Raw genomic sequence first — 10,095 nt, 5'->3', positions numbered from 1 at the left:
ATAGTATACTTATACATGCAGATACACACACTTCATAGCTTACATTTATACATGCAGACACACACACTACATATAGCATACACTTATACATGCAGATACACACACACACACTACACAGCTTACACTTATATACATGCAGATACACACACACATACACACTTATAGATACAGATAGACGCACACTACATCATATATGGGTATCTGTAACTTATTGTATGGGGTCCTGGGGTTGGCAAGCACATTAGCTGGCAGTCTGAGACTGCCACTGTTTGTTACCCTGGTGTTAGCACTGCTCATCGTATAAAACTGAAGGCATGCTAGTATTATCACCGGGGGTTAGACATCATCACTACCAGGGGTTAGAGGTCACCATTACCTGAGGTCAGAGGGTATACAGCCTGCCTACTACTGCTTAACCCACACACCATTACATTTCCACAAGGAATCTTACAGGTATATAACCCTGGGAGAGAAAAGCCAACTGCATCTGAGTATGTGCCCAATAAAATATATATATATATTTTTTAAATGCATGGGGCAATGCGGGACAGATGGCTAGCAACCCGGGACAGACCCCTAAAATCGTGACTGTCCCGCGAAAATCGGGATAGTTGGGGGGTATGTATGTATGCTTGTGTGTGTGTGAAAATGTGAGAAATAACGTATATATATCATACAATCACTCCATAAACACATACCAAATACACTGCATATATAATTTGAGGAAAATATGCTAATAAAATAGTTTTTTTTATCATTTGCCAATAAAAAATAAAAAAAATGTCCCTGCATTTCATTTTAAAAATCTGGTTACCTTATAATAAAGGGATTATCTATATTTTTAAACAACAAAAGTTCTGGTGTTGACTGTCCCTTTAAGAGTGCTCAGTTCCATTTCTTTATTTGATGTTCTGTAATTTTTGTTTAGTGTCTCTTTTTAACCTATTTTAAAAGTAATTCCGAGTATAGAGCCAAAGTAATGGTTTGCATACAAGTTAACGTTACGTAGTTGGTTGGCAACGTGCTAGGTCTGTTACACCTATTTTATAATGATTGGCAAGAAGCGTCTGATGACGCCTGACGTAGTCAAATGGAAAAGTGAGGAAGGGAAAAAAATTAGTTTCCGTAGTTACGCCCGACACTCCTCAGCTGGTAACCTGCCACCTTTCACTAAGGAATATCGATATGGCGGCGGCTGTAGTATCAATGGCAGCCTCGCAGCATAACTCGGATGTGTCGGAGGCTGGAGATGTGGCTCCAGAGGATGGCGAGGCCGAAATGTTTGTGTCGGCAACTCACTGTTCAGAGCTGGCGTTGAGGCAGAATGAGCAGCGTAAGCAGGGCCTTTTCTGTGACATGACGCTTGTCTTTGGGTCCGGGAGCAGGGAATTCCCTGCTCACCGCTCGGTCCTGGCAGCCGCCACCGATTACTTCGCCCCGTTGCTGTCAGGACAGTTCGAGGAGTCACGCTCAGGGAGGGTTGATATGAAGTGGAGCACCGAGCCCGGGCCGGACCTTGAGACGGTTGAGGCTGTGGTACAGTACATGTACACCGGGCAGATCCGTGTTTGCACCGGCAATGTTCATGAAGTACTGGAACTGTCAGACAGGTAAGGCTGTTGGTTTCGACGGAGGGTCGGGAACTGCTAAACAGGTGGTGCTGGCTACTTGAGGTGTGCGACCTGTTTGTGGTGAGGCTCTTTTATCATATGCAACAAACCTACTAATGAACTCCGATATATTATGATAAAAAATATCCCTATTATTCCGTTTAAAACGTTCAAGTAGTACAATAAGCTCTGTTGCCCGTGTACAAATGCATCTGTCTAGCCTGGCCATTTTGTTAACATGGAGACCGTTCAACTTCTATTACCTTCTTGTGATATAATTGCGTTTGTAATCCATGTTGATTTTTTGCCTCAAACAAATAGGTAAAAAGCTGTTTAAATTGAACCTGATACTAATACAGTTTATAATTCCTGCTAGGCTCCATTGTATCTAACAGCTAATATACCTTAGGATGAAGTAGACACCTGATATTATTAGTTTCAAGATAATATTAAAAGGGACAGAAAATACCTTGACATTTTTGTATAAAATGTCTAGTTTTGCTCACCTGTTTAGTCAATAGAGCTGCGAAAGGGATATTATATGCTATCCTACCAATCAATGTGCACTACCTGTTAGTATCAAAATAAACCGCTTTAACCTCTACTTTTCATACATATAGATGTATTTTAACATGTTTAAATAGTGCCCTTTAATGAAATATTTTGTTTTTCATGTCTCCATAAAATAGTAATTTAAGATTTACACGTTAACTGACTCAGACAACTCTGTTTTAGGTTTATTCTATATGTGTGCTGCTAGGACTTCCATTGCTAAAATAAACCATAGAGGAAATGGGTGCATCCCTGCCTTGTTCTGTTCAATATTTGAAAGGACCCCATTTTCTTTAATTCAAGCAGTAGAATATTACCATAGTGGCTCCAAACCCAAAGTGTTGGGAAATCCATTATAAAAACTTCGTCAAAGAGATCCAATGCTTTTTCAGCATCAGTCGCTACTAATATACAGGTGATCTTTGCAAATTTGTCATATCCTTTAATTTGCAGGACCTTGATGGTGTTATCCCTTGCTTCTTTGTCGGGTAGAAATCCTGCCTGGTCTACATGTATTATATCTGGGAGATCCTTAACATTGGTATTTAACAAGAGAGGGCAAGAACTACCTGGAGACTCAAGAGATTTTCTAGCTTTTTGCAAGACTGACCCAAACACCTCAAGCATTTGCAATGGCTATGGAACATCATGTTCTAAGGGCTGGAACAAAGCTAGCAAATATGGGGCCAGTATGTGTTTAAATTGTTTAATAGTTATTAGTGAAACCATCTGGGTCTGTTATATATATTTTTCCCGGAATGATTCTCCAATAGCATACAATACTACTTGCAAGCTTATTGTTTTTTCTAGAGCAGCCGTTTTTATGCTTGCATATTGCATTCTGCTTAAAGGGACACTGTACCCAAAAATGTTCTTTCGTGATTCAAATTGAGCATGAAATTTTAAGCAACTTTCTAATTTACTCCTATTATCACATTTTCTTCATTCTCTTGGTATCTTTATTTGAAATGCAAGAAAGTAAGTTTAGATGCCGGCCCATTTTTGGTGAACAACCTGGGTTGTCCTTGCTGATTGGTGGATAAATGCATCCACCAATAAAAAAGTGCTGTCCAGAGTATACTGAAACCAAAAAAAGCTTAGATGCCTTTTTCAAATAATGATAGCAAGAGAACGAAGAAAAATTGATAATAGGAGTAAATTAGAAAGTTGCTTAAAATTGCATGCTCTTTCTGAATTACAAAAGAGAAAATTTGGGTTCAGTGTCCCTTTAAGTGCTGTGTTTTCGATTTGATTGATAAACTCTTCCAAATGTATTTGCTTTTCATTTCTTTCATAGATATTGGTTCCCCTATCCACTCTAAGCTTATGGATGTAATGACACCGGAACGTTTAAGTGCCCTGGCCAGTGGTGTGCCTATTTTTATTTACCAGTATAAACCAAACATTCAGCACCAGTGTATCCTGTGCTAGCTGCTAGGCCTCACATCAAAGATCCATATATACTGCAGCAGCACCAGGAGTCCTTGCAACAGGATTTATTCAAGTGTACAAAAATACAAGCAACGTTTCGGACTATACTGTCCTTAAAGTGAAGGTCCATTTTTATGAGTTAGTGCCCGGTTTTTAATAAACCTATTAAAAACAAGGGCACTTTAATTCATCAAAATTGACATTTCACCGTTTTCTTCAAAAACGTACCTTTTTATCCTGAATGCCATTCCAGCACTTCCTCCGCCCGTTGCAAGCCGTCTTTGCGGGTCCAAAATGACTAATCCAGCATTCCTCCAATCACAGCGTTGCATCAGGCCAAGATTCCCCCGGGGGGAAGCTGTGATTGGAGGAACCCTGTTTCGTAATTTCTGAGAAGAAAACGGTGAAATGTCAATTTTGATGAATTAAAGTGCCCTTGTTTTTAATAGGATTATTAAAAACCGGGCACTAATTCATCAAAATGGATCTTCACTTTAATCATGCATACATAGGTATTACCACAGCCAGCTTAACAAAAAATGGAAGAAAGGCAGCACTCCGGTGAAGGATACTAATAAAAATTAAAACTTTATTACATATTAAAAATGAAAGTGCCCAGCAGGGTTGGGGAACAGATCCCTTAGGCGATTCGTGCTCTGTAGCACTTAATCATCAAATACCCTTAATGGGACACCACCCCCAATGACATCACATTTGCACATCAGAAAATAATGAACATTTTTAAAGTGACAGTACACATTTATAAAAAAATAGTTAAATCCCAGTCCTTATTAATTTATTTTGGTATCAGAGTTTCTAATTTATAAATCCAAAAGAATTGCCTTTGCTTCAATCTCTTTTTCCCTATCACCCCCTCGCGTGTCTATATGGATATGTTTAATCACCTGGTACCTTAACTGGCTTACTGAGTGGCCTGCTTCTCTAAAATAACATAACACTGGGGATTTTTCATAATTGTTTCTAATGTTGGATTTATGTACCGTGATCCTGTGCGGACCCTCCTAGTCGTTTCCCCTACGTATAACTTGGAAAACGGACATTTAAAGAGACAGTTCACCCAAATAATTTCTCCCCTTTAAATTATTCCCAGTGATCCTTTTAACCTGCTAGAGTGTATTACATTGGTTACAAGTAGCTCCTTTACTCCTATTTCAGCATTTGAAATAGCTGATTTAGCCTGTGGTATCGCCACCTACACTGAACAAACTAATACTGGAGTATAGGCTATTGAATAGCCTAAGTGTACACTGCCAGCATAAGAGATTACACTCTCAGTGGGATGCAGGATAGTTAACGGGACAGTAAACCTTAAAAATGTTATATAATTCTGCACATAGTGCAGAATTATATAACATTATATTAGCCAAACATTATAAAACATAATTGTACCCTATTCATTTTTAAAAAAACGCTGTTTTACAGACCCACTCTCTGTACTAAGTGCAGCTCGCTCCTGCTCTGTCTGACAGCAGGAGCGAGTTGCACTTAGTGCTATGGCGCGGTCGGGCCGGGCTGTGACTATACAGCTGGCCCGATGCGCTGAGTAAATATAACAGACCCGCTCAGCAGAGTACAGAGAGCGGGTCTGTAAAACAGCAGGGTTTTTTTTTAAATTAATAGGGTACAATTATGTTTTATAATGTTTGGCTAATATAATGTTATATAATTCTGAACTATGTGCAGAATTATATAACGTTGTTTTTAAGGTTTACTGACACTTTAAGTAATAAAATGATCATTTTCCATTGTTCTCTCTATGTATTGAGCTTTGGTATTCCAGCCAAATAAAAGATAAGGAAGCAAGTCTGTGTACACAAACTTAGAACATAATGAGATCTGATATCAACTTTAAGTTCAACCCATTGTAATAGGCTGTGGTTTCAAAGCACAAAATCATCTACTTCGTATACATAAATAAGCATGAAAATGGAATTTCTCAAATATTAAGCTGTAGGTAAAATTGATCTCTGAAAAGAAAAAAATTATGATAGAGAATAATCTCCAAAAGATCTTTTATAAATTCAATGTGCTGTGGTAGGTACTGTTTGGATTGGACTAGTGCAGCCTTTATAGCTCCCACCCCACTAGATTGTGGTATAGACTAGATACATCTAGACTATACAGAATACATTTCCCGGACTGTAAATCAAAGTATTGCAGCTTATCTAGAAAACCATTTGTCCTTGATATAGGAATTAGATTTTTCCACAAAAGGTCTTAAAAGCCTATCTAATACCCCCTCCAAATATAAATATATATAAAACAATTATTTTTTTTAAGGTGTATCACTTTTTCATTATAATTCATGATAAAGGAACACATTTAAAGGGACAGTCTACTCTACACCTTAGTCATCTTAAAGTCTTACCTTGGATTAAAGGGACATGAAACCCAATTTTTTTTTTCTTTCATGATTTAGAAAAGGCATGCAATTTTAAACATCTTTCCAAATTACTTCTATTATCTAATTTGCTTAATTCTTGTGATATCCTTTGAAAAGCATGTCTAAATAGGCTCAGTAGCTGCTGATTGGTGGCTGCACATAGATGCCTCGTTTGATTGGCTCAACCATGCACATTGCTCTTCAACAAAGGATATCTAAAGAATAAAGCAAATTAGATAATAGAAGTGCATTGGAATGTTTAATATTGTATTCTCTATCTGAATCATGAAATAAATATTTTGGGTTTCATGTCCCTTTTTAAAACCAGTAAAAACAGCATGCAGTGCAGTTATTTTACTGTGTATCCTATATGACTATTACACTTTTACTGCAATTCACTCTAGATAAAAATGTTATTTGTTTCTGTTTCAGATTTTTGTTGCTGCGCCTCAAGGAATTCTGTGGAGAGTTTCTGAAGAAAAAATTGAATCTTACAAATTGTGTAGCTATTCACAGCTTAGCTCACATGTACACTCTCAACCAGTTAGCATTGAAAGCTGCTGACATGATACGCAGGAACTTCTTTAAAGTGGTTTTGGATGATGAGTTCTACACGTTACCGTTCCACTTAGTTAGAGATTGGCTTTCTGACCCAGAGATCACAGTAGACTCCGAAGAGGTTCTCTTTGAAACTGTTCTAAAGTGGGTTCAAAAGAATACATATGAGAGGGAAAAATATTTTGAGGACCTTTTTCGGTTGCTTCGTCTTTCTCAAATGAAACCAACTTATCTCACACGGCATGTGAAATCTGAGAGGCTGGTGGCAGGAAGTGAAGTCTGCTTGAATTTGGTGGCTGAAGCAGTGGAAGGACATGCTTTGAGGTCAGAAAATTTACAGTCTGGTCACCTTCAGCCATTTGCTAACCACATGACTTCGTTACCACGCTTTGGTCAGAATATGGATGTTATTATGGTGATTGGGGGTGTATCTGAAGGAGGAGACTACTTGAGTGAATGTGTTGGTTACTTCATTCATGAAGACAGGTGGGTGAATTTACCACACATACACAACCATCTTGATGGGCATGCAGTAGTGACTACAGATTCCTTTGTTTATGTAGCTGGTTCCATGGAGCCAGGATTTGCTAAGACTGTAGAAAGATACAATCCAAACCGAAACATCTGGGAACAAGTTAGCAACCTAATAACTAGGAAACATTCCTTTGGTCTCTTGTCTGTCAAGGGAAATCTATACAGCATTGGTGGTCATGGAAACTTTAGTCCTGGCTTTAAAGATGTCACTGTTTATGACCCAGAGCAAGACAAATGGCAGAGCCTAGAGTCTGCCCCCAAGATTCTGCGAGACGTGAAGGCAGTGAGTGTGGAAGATCGTTTTATTTACATCACTGCTCGTACACCTGTGGACAGTGATAATGAGGATGGACTTAGGACCATTAACTGCAGGTATGATATAGAAAGCAAGAGGTGGCAAGATGTTGAGTCCCTTCCTCTTTTGGACAGCTACTGTGTATTTCAAATGTCGGTGACATGTACTAACTTCTACAACACTGCTTCGTGTTGTCCCAAGAGCTATTCTATATCCGTGGAAGAGGCTCAGAGCAAGGTTTCTAGGCAACCGCCCACTGAAATTCTTGAAAGTTTACCACCAGAGGTTCTCAGTATTGAAGGAGCTGCAGTCTGTTACTACAAAGATGATGTCTTCATTATTGGAGGTTGGAAGAACAGTGATGATATTGACAAGCAGTACAGGAAAGAAGCATATCGGTACTGTGCAGAGCGTAAGCGCTGGATGCTACTGCCTCCTATGCCACAGCCCCGATGTCGTGCTACAGCTTGCCATGTAAGGATTCCCTACAGGTGTCTTCATGGCTCCCAAAAATACCCCATGCCCCAGAACCTCATGTGGCAGAAAGACAGAATCCGGCAAATGCAGGAGCTGCATCGCCATGCCATGAACTTGCGCTCTGTTTCACGTTCTCAGATTGAGTGCTAATTGTTGTTTATGGAACCTTTTTTTTTTATTATTATTTTTTTTTTTTTTTTTTTGATGAGCCAGTCTTAGATGCAGTTTGCACATTCATTCCTTTTCTAAGTCATTAGAAATTCTAGAGGTGTACAGCATCTTGCAAAGTACTAATTAGCTACACATTCACACTTCTCTTTCAAATAAAGCCTGGAAGAGAAATAACATTGAAATTACAGCTGATTCAGAAAATCTCAAAAGTTAAGTTTTGCTAAGATTTTAATGTCTCAACATGGAAAGTTGTCTTGAGCAATCATTTATGGGAACTGGGGTTTATATACTGTACTTAACCTATGCATGCATGTAGCATACAAAGGCACGTGCTTTTCTTAAAGGTTATTTTCCATATATAAGTCTTTAAGTCGGAGCTAGTCTACAAAGTTTGAGCAGTATCGTATCTTGGGAGTTTTGTAATTTAAAAACATTATGAAACAAGTCTATTGTAGATAGAAGAGCTAACCAAGCTTAGTAAATAAATTGCATATGATAGGGCAGTAATACATTTTATAATTTAATACTTTTTAGCATTAAATAAGCCCATAATAATTAGTTTAATTATATATATTCAAAGTAGCAGGAAATCCATGTTACTACAGTACTGAAGTGTTTAACTGGCTGATGGAAATTTCCATAGTTGCATTGGCTGTCAGGGACATACAACCACAAGCACAAGATCATAACTTAAGTTTATTAAGTGCATGTACGTCTAATTTTTAGTTCATACATTTTAAAATCTTCTCTTTAATATTCATCAAATATATATATTTTTGTTTAATCCCTTTTAAAACCAGAAGACACTATATATATATATATATATATATATATATATATATATATATATATATATATATATATATATATATATATATATATATATATATATATATACACACACACACACACACGTCTATCTGAAGTTTCACATTAGTGGATAGTCGGGTTACTCTAATGAAGTAGAATTTTCTCATAAAACTGTTTTTTTTTAGCCTAAGCTTTTAAGTTCTTTGATAAGTCAGTAGCAGTGGATCTGTCTTTCACCTGCCATCTCTGGTGAGCCTTGTATTTACCTTTTACTATATGCACTTAGAGGACATGTATCGTATATGTACAGCTGTGTGTTTGGCATGTCCTAATTCTTAGACTCAAGTTTCTATTTATAAGCAGATAGCACAATTTATTATTGCCGTACCTTTATGAAAGAAGGCGTTGGTTTTGCTGTTTTTAGAGTTTCTCTTACTTGGTGTATCCAGTCCACGGTTTCATCCTTACTTGTGGGATATTCTCAATCCCTACAGGAAGTGGCAAAGAGAGCACACAGCAAAGCTGTCCATATAGCTCCCCTCAAGCTCCGCCCCCACAGTCATTCTCTTTGCCGCTTTAACAAGTAGCATCTCCACGGGAGGGTAAAGAGTATGTGGTGTTAGATTTGTAGTTTTTATTTCTTCAATCAGAATTAGCGTTTAAATTCAAGCTGGAACACCTCCGCGTCCTGCTTAAGGAGGTTTTAGCTACGCTGGATGATTGTGACCCCTTGGTGGTCCCAGAAAAATTGTGTATAATGGACAGGTTTTTAGAGGTCCCTGTATACACTGAGGCATTTCCGATCCCAAAGAGGGTGGCAGATATTGTGACTAGGAAGTGGGAGAGACCAGGTGTACCCCTTTGTCCCCCCCCCTATCTTTAAGAAAATGTTCCCCATAAACGACCCCAGGCGGGACGCGTGGCAGACGGTCCCTAAGGTAGAGGAAGCTGTTTCAACACTTGCTAATTTTTGTTCAGCAAGGTTTTCTGCTTCAACCAATTGCCTGCATTATTCCGGTAACTACTGCAGCTGCATTTTGGTTTGAGGCTCTGGAGGAGTCGCTCCAGAGGGAGACTTCATACGACGAGGTCATGGATAGAATTCATGCTTTAAAGCTGGCTAATTCTTTTATCACTGATGCAGCTTTCCAATTAGCTAAGTTAGCGGCGAAAAACTCGTGGTCGGCGGATGTGTCGTCCAAAACGAAGCTGTTAAATATTCCTTTCAAGGGGAAAACCCTATTCGGCCCAGA

At 38.5% G+C, this 10,095-nt stretch overlaps 1 protein-coding gene across 1 annotated transcript; it reads left to right on the top strand.

Annotated features, from left to right (window-relative positions):
* Positions 1-1,135: 1,135 nt before the first annotated feature.
* KLHL11 (kelch like family member 11) lies at positions 1,136-8,826 on the top strand. Its single transcript, XM_053698893.1, has 2 exons — positions 1,136-1,610; positions 6,430-8,826. The coding sequence occupies exons 1-2, from the start codon at positions 1,186-1,188 to the stop codon at positions 8,009-8,011; spliced, it is 2,007 nt and encodes a 668-aa protein (XP_053554868.1). The 5' UTR covers positions 1,136-1,185; the 3' UTR covers positions 8,012-8,826.
* Positions 8,827-10,095: the final 1,269 nt, after the last annotated feature.

Source organism: Bombina bombina, chromosome 1 (assembly GCF_027579735.1).
Source record: "Bombina bombina isolate aBomBom1 chromosome 1, aBomBom1.pri, whole genome shotgun sequence".
Lineage (NCBI taxonomy): Eukaryota > Metazoa > Chordata > Amphibia > Anura > Bombinatoridae > Bombina > Bombina bombina.
The sequence above is the reverse complement of the archived record's forward strand: the minus strand, read 5'-3'. Positions and strand labels throughout refer to the sequence as shown.

Bases quoted from the DNA above. Each gene is read 5' to 3' on its own strand.
- KLHL11 (XM_053698893.1), top strand. From the start codon at position 1,186: ATGGCGGCGGCTGTAGTATCAATGGCAGCCTCGCAGCATAACTCGGAT. The intron at 1,611-6,429 runs GTAAGGCTGTTG...TTTCTGTTTCAG, and splicing joins GTACTGGAACTGTCAGACAG to ATTTTTGTTGCTGCGCCTCA.